Source organism: Bos indicus x Bos taurus, chromosome 9, assembly GCF_003369695.1.
Source record: "Bos indicus x Bos taurus breed Angus x Brahman F1 hybrid chromosome 9, Bos_hybrid_MaternalHap_v2.0, whole genome shotgun sequence".
Classification (NCBI taxonomy): domain Eukaryota; kingdom Metazoa; phylum Chordata; class Mammalia; order Artiodactyla; family Bovidae; genus Bos; species Bos indicus x Bos taurus.
In genome coordinates, this window is record NC_040084.1 from 43388069 (window position 1) to 43403667 (window position 15599).

General features: G+C 37.1%; 1 protein-coding gene across 2 annotated transcripts in view; it reads right to left on the reverse strand.

Moving 5' to 3' along the window:
- Nucleotides 1–201: 201 nt before the first annotated feature.
- The window catches only part of QRSL1 (QRSL1, glutaminyl-tRNA amidotransferase subunit A), a 39421-nt gene continuing 24023 nt past the window's right edge, over nucleotides 202–15599 (reverse strand). For both annotated transcript variants that reach the window (XM_027551302.1, XM_027551301.1), the window contains 6 exons: nucleotides 11127–11302; nucleotides 10928–11040; nucleotides 9858–10050; nucleotides 9340–9457; nucleotides 4444–4649; nucleotides 202–2260 (listed from right to left, as the gene is read on the reverse strand). In XM_027551302.1, the coding sequence (XP_027407103.1) occupies nucleotides 2043–2260; nucleotides 4444–4649; nucleotides 9340–9457; nucleotides 9858–10050; nucleotides 10928–11040; nucleotides 11127–11302 (1024 nt within the window). In that variant the 3' untranslated portion in view covers nucleotides 202–2042. The remainder of the gene's footprint in view (nucleotides 2261–4443; nucleotides 4650–9339; nucleotides 9458–9857; nucleotides 10051–10927; nucleotides 11041–11126; nucleotides 11303–15599) is intronic.

Consider the following 15599-nt stretch of genomic DNA (forward strand, 5'->3'; position numbering starts at 1 on the left):
TCCATTTTAAATTCTCAGACAGTGATTTGGCAAAATGAGATCTACCAGATTTAGGGTAAAGATGGAAAAGAAAGAACAGATTAGGTATCATTTCACGCTAGTTGGGTGTTATTATGTGAAAACGATGTAAATGTTTTACTTCCTTATTTCAAGTCATTAGTGCAACTCAAGTATAGACATAGGAATAAGAGAAACTACATATTCTTTGAAAATCTTTTATTCCAAATTATACACACATAAAAAGACTGGGGGTAAAGATTTATTTGCTTGCCATTTGCATCATACTCTCTCCCCCAACTAAGGGTTTTCTCTTGTTATAAAATAAAGCAATTCTTGTCTTGAATTTCTTCCTTTCAGGGATTCAGTCAAAATCTTTCAGAATACTAGTGCACTTGGCACAGAAAACTTTTAAGTAGTTTATCAGATTGAGCATTTGTGACTGGAAGGATCCCAGGGAGAGAGAAAACTATTAATGAAAAGTACCAGGCAGTTTAAACTCCCATCACACTGTTTTCCAGTAGTTCTGAGAAGGCTGTGCCTCTTATGTTTTTACTTCATGTCTTTTATATTTAGGAAAGATTTTTTCCTTACCAAAGTGAATCTATTAATCACTCAGCTCCCTACTTAAACTTATCAACAATAAATGTCAAATTAGAACTCATGATAAACATGAGATGACAATTGTGTTCTGGCAGAGACAAATCCAACGATGAAACCTTATAGGGGATCAAACCTAGGTCTCCTGCATTGCAGGCAGATTCTTTACCATCTGAGCTACCAAGGAAGCCCGTTATAGTGGGTAAAGGAATGCTTTTCATTAGATTTTTTTTTTTTTCCCTCCAAATTCTGAATACATATTCCCATTCTTATTTCTTTGCGCTAAAGGTGCCTAAAGGGAGAGCACTTGTAAGGAAAGTAAGAAGGGTGGGTAAGAAAACCATGAGTAGAGAATCTGGGGTAAGGAAGGAGGCCCATGGGCCTCTTCTCTGCATGGGCCCATGCAGCCCCACCAAGTTATCTACAAGTTTTTCATACTGGATCTTACTTGTGTATTCAAACTTTCTCACTAAAGCCATGCTCCAGTAGCTACCAATTTCCGAGTTCAGTTCAGTCTGTTAGGTCACAGCAAACGTCTGACACCACTGAGCTAGTTTGTGACTGGTAACTAGGAGAATGAACTCAGTGTAACTAGGAGTTATTCTGAGCTCCTTGGCATGGGGCTCTGGAATAGTAGAAGTAACATTTTAACTTTCACCAGGAAAGAAGAAAAGTTCTCATTGCAGGTCTACTCTTAGAGGAGTGTGCCCACCTGGGCTCTCCCCAGGGAGAGGCACACCCCTGTCTGGGCCAGCAAGCTGCACTTCCTCCTGTGTTAGAGCTTCTCTTCCACCTGCTCTGCTCAGACCTAGAGGTGGATGTTCCCATTTTATTGTTTTTGTGCATTTTTAATCTCTTTTGCAGCGGCCTCTACCACGTGTTGAAATGCCTGTCAGCTGGGCTGTCTAGGCTCTCTCTGGAAGTACGACTTACTGTTCATGTTCGTGCTTTGGTTGCAAAGACATACACGTCTTGACAGGTTTACCCTTAAGCTTACTTGCACTGTAAGTGATGCTCTTTTTAATGAACATTTAGAAGGCACCATTTTTTAGCAACATGTATCTCGTATTATAACAGAAATCCCGTACTTGGTTTCTACTTGAGTGAGTGTGTCTGCCTCTTTGCAACCCTGTGGGCTGTAGCCCGCAGGCTCCTCTGTCCATGGAGTTCTCCAGGCAAGAATACTGGAGTGGGTGGCCATGGCCTCCTCCAGGGGATCTTTTCGACCTAGGGATTGAACCCAGGTCTCTTGTACTTTGGTTTATACTGAGTGGATGCTGAATAAATGCTGACAGATTATTTATAATTAACTACATCACAAGAATTTAAAAAAATGACTCCAAGGAATGACAATGTTGACAATGAACCAAATTTCAAGAACACCTGACTTCTCTAAAATATACAAACCTTTAAAAGTCATTATAATGTGCACAATATAGTTATCACTATTTTAGAGAAACAGAAGCCAACTTTTCATTTTCAAAGACTGATGAACAATCATCCATTAGTTCTTGAAGTTGAATAACAGGAAACTGGACTTGTTTTTCAAACCATTTGGCAACTATAAGAAGCTGCTGGTCACAAAATGCACGTCCAATAAACTGCAGTCCTATTGGCAACCCTTGGCTTGAGAGGGCCACAGGGACACTCACTGCTGGCAGTCCTGAGGAAAGGAAAGAGACCCATTAAATGTTGACCAATTCTCCACCCTAAGACACAGAGACCTCTTCCACTTTCCAGTGCTAATAGGTACAAGACAGGATAAGAGTTAAAAAAAAAAAAATCACAAAAATTATGACATGTATATTTTTGTATCTTCCTTTGTTCATTTAATATATCTAGGAAATCACTGCGTATCTGTTCAGAGACGAGGTTCATTCCTTTTTTATAGTTGTATAGTATTCCACCGTGTGGTTTTACCATAATTTATTCAACCATTCTATGGTTGGGGGGGTTTTGATTGTTTTTAGTATTTAGCAATTTCACACCATGTCCCAGTGAATTACCTTGTGTATTTTTTCAGTATTCTTGAATGTTTCTCAGATGAAGAGGAATTGCTTCATCAAAAGATAAATGTATATATTAATTAGAAATTGCCAAATTCCCATCCAAAAAAGTTGTACCTTTTGAACTTCTATCAGCAAAATGAGAGTTTTCCTACAGCCTCACCTATACAATGTGTTGCTGAGTTGCTTACTTTTTTGTCAATTTATTAGGTGAGAAATAGTAGCTCAGGGTAGTTTTAATTTCAGTTTTGGGGTATTATGCCATAAAACAAGAAAGTTTTTAAAAATTAATGGGGGCTAGTTTAAGGGTTACAAGGGTTACATACAACTTGGAGAGGTTCCTGTTAGTTAAATTTGAGCATCAAAAATAATGAGAATTACTTATAATACATTGAATTTTTTTAAAAAAGGAAAGCTGTTCTATAGAGAAGACTGCTAGCTAAGACACGGAGAAGGAATGATAGAAAAGTCAGCACTCTGTAATTCTCTAAGTAATACTTAATTCAGGCAAGGGTCATCAATAGATGCTAAAAGTGGGTTCAAGTTTATTGGGAAACACAGTCCCAACATATCATATCACCAATTGCTTACAACTGACAAAAGGAAGATGTGCCTTCACAAGGAAAACATCTGCTAGTTACTTCCTTAGTTTCCACAGTGGTACGAACTGATATCAACTGTTTCTTGACATGAAGTGCATACAGTATTTATGCCAAAAATGTTTAAGTCAACCCAATCATAAGGAAGCAATCTGACAAATTCAGATTATGGACAGGATATCCTACAGGTCAAGTGGACAGGATTCTTCAAAAAAGACAATGTCACTTAAAAAATTTTAAAGGTAGAAGATTTCTTATCAGTAACTATGAAGGCTAGAAGAAATCAGCAGAACATTTTGTAAATGCTAAAGAAAAGAACTGTTAAACCAAAATCATATATCCAGGAAAAATAAACTATAAAAATGAGAGGAAAATCGAGACATTCTCAGAAGAAAGCTAAGAGAATTGGTTGCTAGCAGATGTACCCTAAAAGAATGGCAAACTCTTCTCCAAACAGAAAGGATATGATAAAACAAAGAATCTTGATCGATCAGGGAGAAATGAACACAGTAAACAAAAGTATATAGATAAATACAACGGACTTTTCCCTCTGCTCTTGAGTTTTCTACATTATGTTTGATGATTGAAACAAAAATCATAACAATCTGATGTGGTTCTTAATAAAAGAACATAGAGACCTGGGCGATTGTTCTAGACTTTAGTAAGAGATATCATAAACAAATATATGCAGGAAAAACACCCTATAAAAGGCATTTTTGGTACAATTGAGAAAACTTAAATATGAACTGTATTTGGAATATTATTGTATTTGTGTTAGCCTTCTTAGGTATGATGATGGATGTCTTTATTCCAGATGATTCATGCTAAAAGTATTTAGGGGTAAAGTAAAATGATGTTTACACTTTCAAATTAATTAAGTAAAAGCTTTGTATGTGTGTCTGTCTGGGGGTAAAGGGAGAGAGGAAGGAAAAAGCAAATGAGGCAAAATGTGAACAAGGATGAACCCAGGCAAAGGACATAAAGGGTATTCATTTTATGACTTTTTAAAGTCTTTCTGTAGGTCTGAAAATTACTGTGTGTGTGTGGTGAATGCAAGCATGTGTATGCCTATAAATGCACACATGCACACACACCCACATGAATACACCCACACACTCCAAAGTATCCCAGAAGGACAGCTATTGTATTTAGGGAATAATCTAGCTAGAACCTAAGTGGAGGACCAGGATTGTCTACCTGAAAATCTGGAGAAAACCAGACTGTTCTTAAGGGACCCTCACCTGCCATATTCACGGCCTGTGTAAAGATGTCGTCTTGGGCGCTGCGCGTCCTGTTGTCTTCCTTGATGAACTCTGTGTACGGCACTGCCTCACTCAAGGTCGTGGGAGTTAGCAGCACGTCCACTCCAGAGTTAAAAACATTAACAAAATCATTAGCAATGAGCCGTCTCACTTTCTGTGCTTTGACAAAATAATTCTCATAATTTCTGTGGAAAAAAAAAAGTTGACATTTTAAGGGCTTTTTATTATTTCTTTCAATGAATTCTCATGCATAAGACTTGTTAAAGAATCACTGGACTCTTGGCCTGTAGGAGCGGGTACCACTAAGATTCCCAACACATAAAAATCAATTTTGTTCAGCCATGCTGTTATTCTAAAAGTAGATACAATTCTGCACATATAATCACAAATTATTAACATTTCCAGGGACATTATTAAACCAGAACATTCATTTTCAGGTGAGGAAAATCAAGGGCATAGCAACTAAATGACTTTCCAAAGGCTGCAGAGATTAGCGGTGGCAGAGGAAGGACCAGAACTTAGATCTCTGGAGGTGCATTCCAATCCTCTTTCTATCATAATGTCCTATTTCATCTATAGTTATAATTATTATAAGAGTTCTGAAGTTTTGGAGAATTCTAACACTAGAAAACAGGCTCTAGAAACAGTAACTGAGGAAAGAATGCAGTGTTTGCAATTTTGTATTTTACAGACAGAAGCAGGCCAGGAATGGAAATGTGAAACTCCTGGAAAGATGCTTTAGGCTGCCTATTGAATAGGAGAAGACACTTGCAAATGATATACCTGATAAGGTGTTAATATACAAAAATATACAAAGAACTCACACAACTCAACATCAGAAAAACAAACAACCAATCAAAAAACAGGCAGAAGACCAGAACAGACATTTTTCCAAAGAAGATATATGGATGGCCAGCAAGCACATGAAAAGATGCTCACTATCACTAATCAGCAGAGAAATGCAATTCAAAACCACCATGAAATATCACCTCACACATTTCAGAATGGCTATTATCAAAGACAAATAACAAGTATTGTCAAGGATGTAGAGAAAGGGGAACCTTCATGCACGGCTGGTGGGAATATAAAGTGGTGCAGCCTCTATAGAAAACAGTATGGAGATTCTTCAAAGAATTAAAAACAGAACGACCACACAATGCAGCAGTTCCACTCCTGGGTATTTATTCAAAAAAAAACAAACACATTTGAAAAGATATACGCACCCCTATGTTCACTGCAGAGTACATCATGAGAAACACTGGACTGGAAGAAACACAAGCTGGAATCAAGATTGCTGGGAGAAATATCAATAACCTCAGATATGCAGATGACACCACCCTTATGGCAGAAAGTGAAGAGGAACTAAAAAGCCTCTTGATGAAAGTGCAAGTGGAGAGTGAAAAAGTTGGCTTAAAGCTCAACATTCAGAAAACGAAGATCATGGCATCCGGTCCCATCACTTCATGGGAAACAGTGGAAACAGTGTCTGACTTTATTTTTCTGGGCTCCAAAATCACTGAAGATGGTGATTGCAGCCATGAAATTAAAAGACACTTACGCCTTGGAAGGAAAGTTATGACCAACCTAGATAGCATATTCAAAAGCAGAGACATTACTTTGCCAACAAAGGTTCGTCTAGTCAAGGCTATGGTTTTTCCTGTGGTCATGTATGGATGTGAGAGTTGGACTGTGAAGAAGGCTGAGCGCCGAAGAGTTGATGCTTTTGAACTGTGGTGTTGGAGAAGACTCTTGAGAGTCCCTTGGACTGCAAGGAGATCCAACCAGTCCATTCTGAAGATCAGCCCTGGGTGTTCTTTGGAAGGAATGATGCTAAAGCTGAAACTCCAGTACTTTGGCCATCTCATGAGAAGAGTTGACTCATTGGAAAAGACTCTGATGCTGGGAGGGATTGGGGGCAAGAGAAGGGGACGCCAGAGGATGAGATGGCTGGATGGCATCACTGACTCGATGGACATCTCAGTGAACTCCGAGAGTTGGTGATGGACAGGGAGGCCTGGCGTGCTGCGATTCATGGGGTCGCAAAGAGTCGGACGCGACTGAGCGACTGATCTGATCTGATGTTCACTGCAGCATTGTTTACAATAGTCCAGATATGGAAAGCACTTAAATGTCCACTGACAGGTGAATGGATAAAGATGGAGTATATATACACAATAGAATATTTGCCATAAAGAAGAATGAGATTTTGTTCTGTGGGACAACATGGATAGATCTAGAGGCTATTATGCCAAGTGAAGTTAAGTGAGAGAAAATACTGTATGATTTCACTTATCTATGGAATCCAAAAACAAAACAAATGAACAAACATAACTAAACAGAAACCAAGTCATAGATAAACAGGTGGTTGCCAGAGGGGGAGGGTAGTGAGAGGGAAGGAGAGAAATAGGTAAAGGAGGCTGAGTTACAAACTTTCAGGTATGAAAGATACAGTGTGGGGAATATAGTCAGTAATTATGTAATTTCTTTATATGGTGACAGATGACATCTAGACTTATCATGCTGATCATTTTGAAATGCACAGAAATGTCAAATCACGATGGTGTGCACCAGGAACTGACCTAGTGTTGTAGGTCAATTATACTTCAAAAACAAATTCATACATAAGGGTGATCAGATTTGTAGTTTGATCAGAAGTAGGAGGTAGGGGAAGGGGGAATAGGATGAAGATGGTCTAAAGGCACAAACTTCTGGTTATGAGTAAGTACCAGGGATGTAATGTAGAACATGATAAATATAATTAGCACTGCCATATGTTATACATGAATGCTGTCAAGAGTAAATCCTAAGAGTTCTCATTGTAAGAAAATGTTTTCTTCTTATTGCTTTAATGTTGTATCTATATGAGATGATGGATGTTCCCTAAACTTATTTAGGTAATAACAAGTAATAAAGGATATGGTTACTCCCCACACTCTTCCTCCCCAAAAGAAAAGACATTTACTTTACTGAAAAGATTAAGGAATTAGCCAGACACAGGAGTGACTATAAGTCAATGATGGAAAGAAAGGGGGAAAAAATACTCTTTAGATCCTCCTGAAGCTGTTAATGAAGACTGGCAAAAGGATTAACTATTTTATTGATAACTTCAGTTTCCTCACATGTAAAAATGGATATAACAGTTCCAACCTTGCATGGACCAAATACAATGAGATAAAAATGAGAGATCTTTTTTATCTTGAAAGAATGCTATAGAAATACCAGATGTCTTTATTATCATTTGACCACAGGGTCTATAGGGTGATGAATGCAGGCATCACGTATAATTTACCCAGCAGCTGACGGCTTAAATAACATATTAACAGCATTCCCCATACTGAATTTTATAAAAGAACAAATACTTATATTAAATTTCTTCCTACTTTTAATATGCTTCAAAAGCACAACTTTAAACAATCAGAAAACTAGACAAAATGGAACCATCATTTTCAGACATGAGACAGTGGGTATTCAGAAGAGAAGGAAAGCAAACAGCAAAGCCCTGTGATTTCCCCATTAATCAAATAATAGTTCTTGTTTTCCAGCTTTGAGATATAATTGAGTATAAAATTCTGTAGTTTTAAGGTTTGCAACATAATTTATTTTTATTGCAAAATGATTACCACAGTAAGATTAGTCAACACATTCATCACCTCACGTAAGAGTTTTTTGTGTATGTGGTAAGAACGTTTAAGATCTACTCTCAGCAGCTTTCAAGTATGTAGTACAGTGTTGTTACTTATAGTAATTAGGTTGTACATCACACCCCCAGAACTCACCTTATCCGCGGGAGTCTGTACCCTTTGACCGACATCTCCTCTCTTTCCCCAGCAACTACCATTCCACTGGGTCTGTGGCTTTGGTGGGTTTTTTCCCCCTAGATTCCACATATAAGTGAGATCATACAGTATTTGTCTTTCTCTGACTTATTTCGCTTAAGATAATGCCCTCAAGGTCCATGCATGCTGTCACAAATGAAGGATTTTCTTTTGAATAATAATTAATACTCTTGAATAATAATGAATGTTCCATTGTGTGTGTGGGTGGGTATACACAAAGCACATTTTCTTTTTCCATTTGTCTGCCAGTGGACACTAGTTTGTTTCCATGTCTTGGCTATTGCGAATAATGCTGTGAGGTAGTGATTTCTTTCCTTCAGATATATACCCAGAAGTGGGATTTCTGGTTCATATGGTAGTTCTATTTTTAATTTTTCGAGGAATCTCCATACTGTTTTTCAGAGTAGCTGTTCATAGTATTTTTGGAAAAAGGAATGCTAACTACTGGCCCTAAGGAGATGCACAGATGAATAAAATACTTTCTATCCATATAGATATATACCCATATATGCCCATTATATATATGCAAAACTCCACGAAGCTGTTCAGTACATTCTTGCTCTGTCACACTTACCATGTCCTCTTAGACAGACTTGGTGGTATGGAAGATGAATCCTATTCACAAGATGATGAAAAACTTATACCAAAGTCATAGTAATTTAGAATTCTTTCTTGGAGCAAACAGATACACGATGCAAGGGAAAGTTAGGTTGATTTCACTGACCTTTTAAAGGGAAACCAATGTAATTTCCTGCTTAAGGCTCTCACAGCAGGAGGACAATGTAGCAATAACAGGGGACATTTAATGAGGCTAAAACCCTTCAGGCCTCCTAATTAGCTTGCTACAGCATCAGTGATTTTTTTTTTTTTTGAATAACCAGGAGCCAAAAGTACCAAAAACAGGCCTTTACTTATGATTTCTAATTCAAATCATAAGGATTTTGCTTCCTTAGCAAAATTTATAAGACCTGACAGACATGCTACTACTTCTCTCCGGAGTTTTCAAGAATGGGGGAAATTCCTAAACCGATTATCTTACTCTTTTAATAGGAAAAAGTTTCCTGAGAGGATTCTCCCTCTCACCACATCATTGAACCCTTCTCGCCTGGTTGCAGCATACATGGCTTCAGTAGACACATCACTATCACATCTGTGACCTGAAAACAAAAGAGATGAACATTACTTGAAAAGGAAGTAAAGTTTTGGCTGAAAAGCAGGTCTAGAGTCACATTTGTGGCCAATACTAAAATTTCAGGAGATAGATCTTAATGGATTCTCTTCTTTACATGCCTTGGGACTAACTGACCCGTCAGGAATCAAGAAAGAAAATTATGAAGAGGGAAATTTCATTTGTTCACTCCCTCATCCATTCATTCACTCACTATGAGTTACGATGAAGAACAGTGTGAGTATAATGCTAAATTGACAACAGTAAAAGGATCCACTAATTTACTTCTCTAAATCATTAACATTATCCCAGGCAATAATATTTTTTGTCACTAACAAGTGAAAATGTTTGAGAAAACTTCCTCAAAGTCCAAAACACAGGCACTTTACCATATTCTAGCCCATCAAATCTGGCCATATTCGATGCCACTTCCGACGTGCACAATACGTGGTAGCACACAATTGAGTAGCTGGTATGGGGCAGGGAGACTTCAGTTACTTTGGCCCCCTCAGACTCAAAGAGATTAGCAGCTTTGGACCAAAGAGATTGTACTTCACTTGACAATTCTGGCGTAAGATACTCCTAATTGGAAAAAGTCAAAACAGAAATCAGAACATCCAAATAGATGGTTTTAAAAAAATGTGTACCCCAGAACTTCTGGCAATATATTAGAAAATGATTAAATTGTTAGTAGGTAGCTAAAAAGACTGAACTAATTTAAGAGCATTTATGGCATGACAAGCACAATACTAGATATTGTGAACTGGATACAATAATATTAAAGACTGGAGATCTGGTTGGAGAATCTATATTTATTAAATGTTCATTATGTATCAGGCATTCTGCTAGATGCTTTCCAAAGGTTCTCTCACTGAACACTTTTAACAGTCCTATGATGTAGGTATTATCATCCTTCATGTTATTAATGAAAAGTATTGAGACTAAGAAGTTAAGTAACTTTCCTAATGTTACACAGTAGGCAAGCAGAGGATCCAGGATTCCCAACTAGGTCTGTTTCGCTCTAAATCCTTAAATATAGGCACGTCTATTATCTTAATTGAAAATTTAAAAGATTTTACAGTATCTCTCTACAGCAGTGCTCTCAACTGGGGGCAATTTTATCCTCTTCCTCTCAACCAGGGAACATGTGGTAATGTCTGCAGATAGTTTGACTTGTGGGGTAGAGGGGGTAGGGTAGGGGTGGGGCTGCTACCTCTAGGGGTAGAGACCAATGATGTTGCTAAACATCTTACAATGCAAAGGACAGTCTCCCAGGACAAAAACTTATTGCTAAGCTCAAAATTAAACATTTAAAAGGTGAGTGATTTTACGTATCTCCTTTCACATGCTCAGGTCACATAGCTAATAAAAGCGGCAGAGCAGCGATTCAAACTCAACCAGTCTGTTTCCCAAGTCTGTTGTCTGTATTGGACTTGATAGAACTTTTGTAAAGCGTTACCTTTGGAATTCCTATACATAGTTTGCTCACATCTGTCAAACTGGGAAGCGTAAATGGTTTAACAGGATCTTGAATTGTGGTAGAATCTTTGGGATCATGCCCAGCTAGTACACCTGTAAGTAAAAGTATTTATGAGTGACAGACATTGTTTTTCAGTGAACTGATAATGCTTTGAAACTATATGGAATCGTATAAATACCCAACACAGTGGCTGCATCATCCACACATCTGGTTAAGATTCCTGGCACATCCATTGAATTCACCAGGGGAATGAGACCATGACGAGAAACTAGGCCATAGCTTGGTTTTAAACCAACAACCCCGCAGTGGGCAGCTGGATTTCTGGTTGATCCTCCCGTATCTGATCCTAAAGCCCTGAAATTTAAATGGAATTCTCTTTAGCAGGATAACATCTTTCTAATTATATCTGAAATCTATCTTTTTAAAATGTATACTTTTAAAGTTGTTTTCTGATTATACAAAAATAAAACATGCTCATAGCAGAGAATTCTTAAAATATAGAAAAGTGTAAAAATGTAACAAAGTATTCTACCACTTTGAGGCAAACACACTGCTAACATTTTGGCATATGAACTTTAAGTCTTTTTTTAAATGAATTTTTCTTTCACAGTTCAGGTCATTCTGTAATCATAAGTTTCCATCTCTTTTTTGCTTATGAGACTTTTACTATGTTATAAAGATTACTGAAATTTTTAAATATGTACAATATTCTACCAATTGGCAATTCCTAACTGATCCCAATTCCTATCACAGGAATTATACAATCTTATACAAATCTTTCAGTTCTTTATTTTTAAATTGAAGTATAGTTGATTTACGATGTGTTAATTTCTGCTACACACCAAAGTGATTTAGTTATATACATATATACAATTTTTAAAATATCCTTTTCCATTATGGTGTATCCCAGGTTACAGGATATAGTTCCTTGTGCTATAGATAAACCTTCTTGTTTATTCTATATGCATCTACTAATCCCAAACTCCCAGGTCTATTCTCTATAAGTCTGTTTCATAGATAGATTCAATTTGTGCCACATTTTAGATTTCACATATAAATATTATGGTACTTGTCTTTCTCTGACTTACTTCACTTAGTATGATCATCTCTAGTTGCATCCATGTTGCTGCAAATGGCATTACTTCATTCTGTTTTATAGCTAAGCAGTATTCCATTGTATATACGTACCACACCTCTTTATCCATTCATCTGTCGATGGACATTTAGATTGTTTCTATATCTTGGGTACTGTGAATAGTGCTGCTATGAATGAACACAGGGGTGCATGTATTGTTGTGAATTATAGTTTTGTTTGGATATATGTCTAGGAGTAGGGCTTCCCTGGTGGCTCAATTGGTAAAGAATCATCTGCAATGCAGGAGACCCAGGTTCAATCCCTAGGTTGAGAAGATCCCCTGGAGCAGCAAATGGCAACCCGCTCCAGTATTCTTGCTTGGAAAATCCCATAGATGGAGGAGCGTGGCGGGTTACAGTCCATGGGGTTTTAAGAGTCAGACACAACTTAGCAACTAAGGCATGCCTAAGGGTGGGATCACTGGGTCATACGGTAATTCTGTGTTTAGATTTCTGAGGAACCTCCATCATGTTCCACAGTGGCTGCACCAACTTACATTTCTATCAACAGTGTAGGAGGGTTCTCTATTCTCCACAGCCTCTCCAGCACTTGTTTTCTGTAGACTTTTTAATGATGGCCATTTTGACCAGTGTGAGGTGGTGTGGTACCTCATTGTAGTTCTGATTTGCATTTCTCAGTAATTAGTGATGTTGAGTATCTTTTCATGTGCCTACTGGTCCTCTCTTTTTTGGAGAAATATCCATTTAGGTCTTCTGTCCATTTAGTGATTGGGTTGTTTTTTGCTATTGAGTTTTATAAGTTGTTTGTACATTTGGAGATTAAGCCCCTGTCAGTCACATTGTTTGCAAATACTGTCTCCCATTCTGTAGGCTGTCTTTTCGTTTTACGGTTTCCTTTGCTGTGCAAAAGCTTTTAAGTTTGATTAGGTTCCATTTATTTTTGTTTTTGTTTCTGTTGCCTCAGAACACCTAAGAAAACACTGGTATACATACAAATCTTATATCTTCTTTTAATAGCAATTTTATAGTATGCTTATACAAACTAAACACACCCCTCCCAGGAATTCGGATACAGCCATTCTGCTACCCCCATTTAGAATCATGACTAGAAATGTATTCTGATTTATTTAAACTGTTATATTGTTGTGAAGTAGAATAACTGCATAGTAGAGTACTTTGTAGGGAGTTCCCTGGCAGTCCAGCAGTTAGAACTCTGTGCTTTCACTGGCGAAGGTCTGAGTTCAATCCCTGGTCAGGGAATTAAGATCCCACAAGCTGTGCAGTGCAGCCAAAAATAAATAAATAAATAAAGCACTTTCTAATAAACACCTTTAAACATAAATCTTTGCTCATGTATCTCTAGCTTCTAACAGTTTATGGGTCAAAGGGTCTACCTGTCATTATAAGTTCTAAATATATTTTGTTAAATTACTTGTCAGGAAGGTTATGCCAATTTATATTACCAGTTGCAGTGAATCACATTGTTTCATCTTTCATTCCCTGGTGGCACAGACAGTAAAGCATCTACCACACTGTGGGAGACCCCAGTTTGATCCCTGGGTCGGGAAGATCCCCTGAAGAAGGAAATAGCAACTCATTCCTGTATTCTTGCCTGGAAATCCCATGGACAGAGGAGCCTGGTGGGCCACAGTCCATGGAGTTACAAAGAGCTGGACACGACTGAGCAACTTCACTTTCACTATCACTGAATACTAGCAGTTCTTAAAATCTCATTATTTTGATAAAAGATTTGTTAATGTGCATTTTGAGTAATTTTTCACCCTTATTTGTATTTGCATTATTCAACTATGAAGTGTCTGTTCATTTCTTTGCTCAGTTACCTATATAGTCTGTGCTTTTCTTATTAAAAAAAAAAAAGACACACTTGATATTATGCTAAGTGAAACGAGTCACGAAAGCACACATACTGCACAATTTTACCTATATGAGGTACCTAGAGTGGTCAAATTCACAGAGACATAAAGTAAAAGAGTGCTTGCCAAGGGCTGGGGACACGGGGAGCAGGGCAAATGGGAGGTTTTTAAGGAGTACACAGTTTAAGTTTTGCAAATGAAACAAGTTCTAGAGACTGGCTGAGTGATAATGTGAATGTACTTAACTGAATCATATACTTTAAAAGGATTAAGATAACAAATTTTAATTGCATGTATATTTCCACTGTGTATATTTTCCACAATTAAAATTTTTTAACTATCAGGAAAAAAGGTTTTTCTGATTGGAAAACTGCAATGTCCACTATAAAAATTAAAATACTCTATATGATCTATAAAGTGAAATTTCTTATAATCAGTCCCCAGAATTACCATTTTTTATGTATATTTATCCAGATACTTCCATGCAACTAACATATTCACATATGTAATTGTTACGTTTAACAGAAATTAGGTCATACAATACACATTGTTCTGCAACTTGTCTTCCACTTCACAGTGTATTTTGGATTTCTTCCCATGTCATGACATAGTGCTCTAACTCATTCTTTTTAGTGGCTGCATAGTACTCCTAGTCCTGTTTTAAAAAACTATTATAAAAGAAACAAATCAGAACAGCTGACAGTCGGGGCCCATTCCCTCTCAGTCACTTTGGGTCTGAGCCCCCCTGAGTACACTCAGACTGAAGCTTTGGGCTGAACAAGGCTCAGGGACTGTCACATGGTCCTTGTGCTCTACAGAAAATGCAAATTAATTGCCTTTCTTACCAAGTCCTCTTGAGCCACAGAATCAGATTGCTGCTTTCACAGTTCCTAAAAGGACACATTTTCTTATTAGGATTCCCTGACAGCTGTGTAAAAGTAAAACTTACATTTCCATAGGAATTATGTGTCAAAGTGCCACCTTCTCAAAGCACATTCAGTAAGATGAACACTAAGTGGGGTGATGAGGATAGAAAAAAAGCACCTAATCTTGCAATCCTCCCTTGTCAGAACTCTCATTAATATTAATGTGGTGCTGTAAAATTCCACAGAGATAAAATGAAATGGTTTTACTTGTTAACAAGATTTCAGGGAAACTAAAAAACAAAAAACATGTAGAATCTAAATCTCCATAGCTCTAAAAATATATAAATAATTTATTGATTGCAATGCCTGTGAAACAGCTTAGTTTCAGTGGATAATTAAGGAGAGATAAAATACATATAGTACTACTAAAGAAAACATTCTATTTGGTTAAACTGAAACCAATAAAATAAATATAGTAACAGCAATATTTATTTACTCTTTTTTAGATGGTTAAGAAATGCATTACAAATGAGACTTAAGACATAAAGCATGATTGATGAATTCAGAATACAAAGTATGACAGCTGAACAAATCATCTCCCTACAAATTTGAAAAAACTTTACTTACTGATATATATTTTTAGTTGCAGATTTATAAAAACACTTCTTAAAATATTCTATTTTATAGATAAATATTAGCCTTTTCTTTCCTTCCTTCCTTCCTTATTTTTTGGCAAAGCTGGGTTTAGCTGAAGGATAAATCACAGCTAATAATTTAGCTCAGTAGCACTCAACTAAAGCCAAGGTATGTTAATCT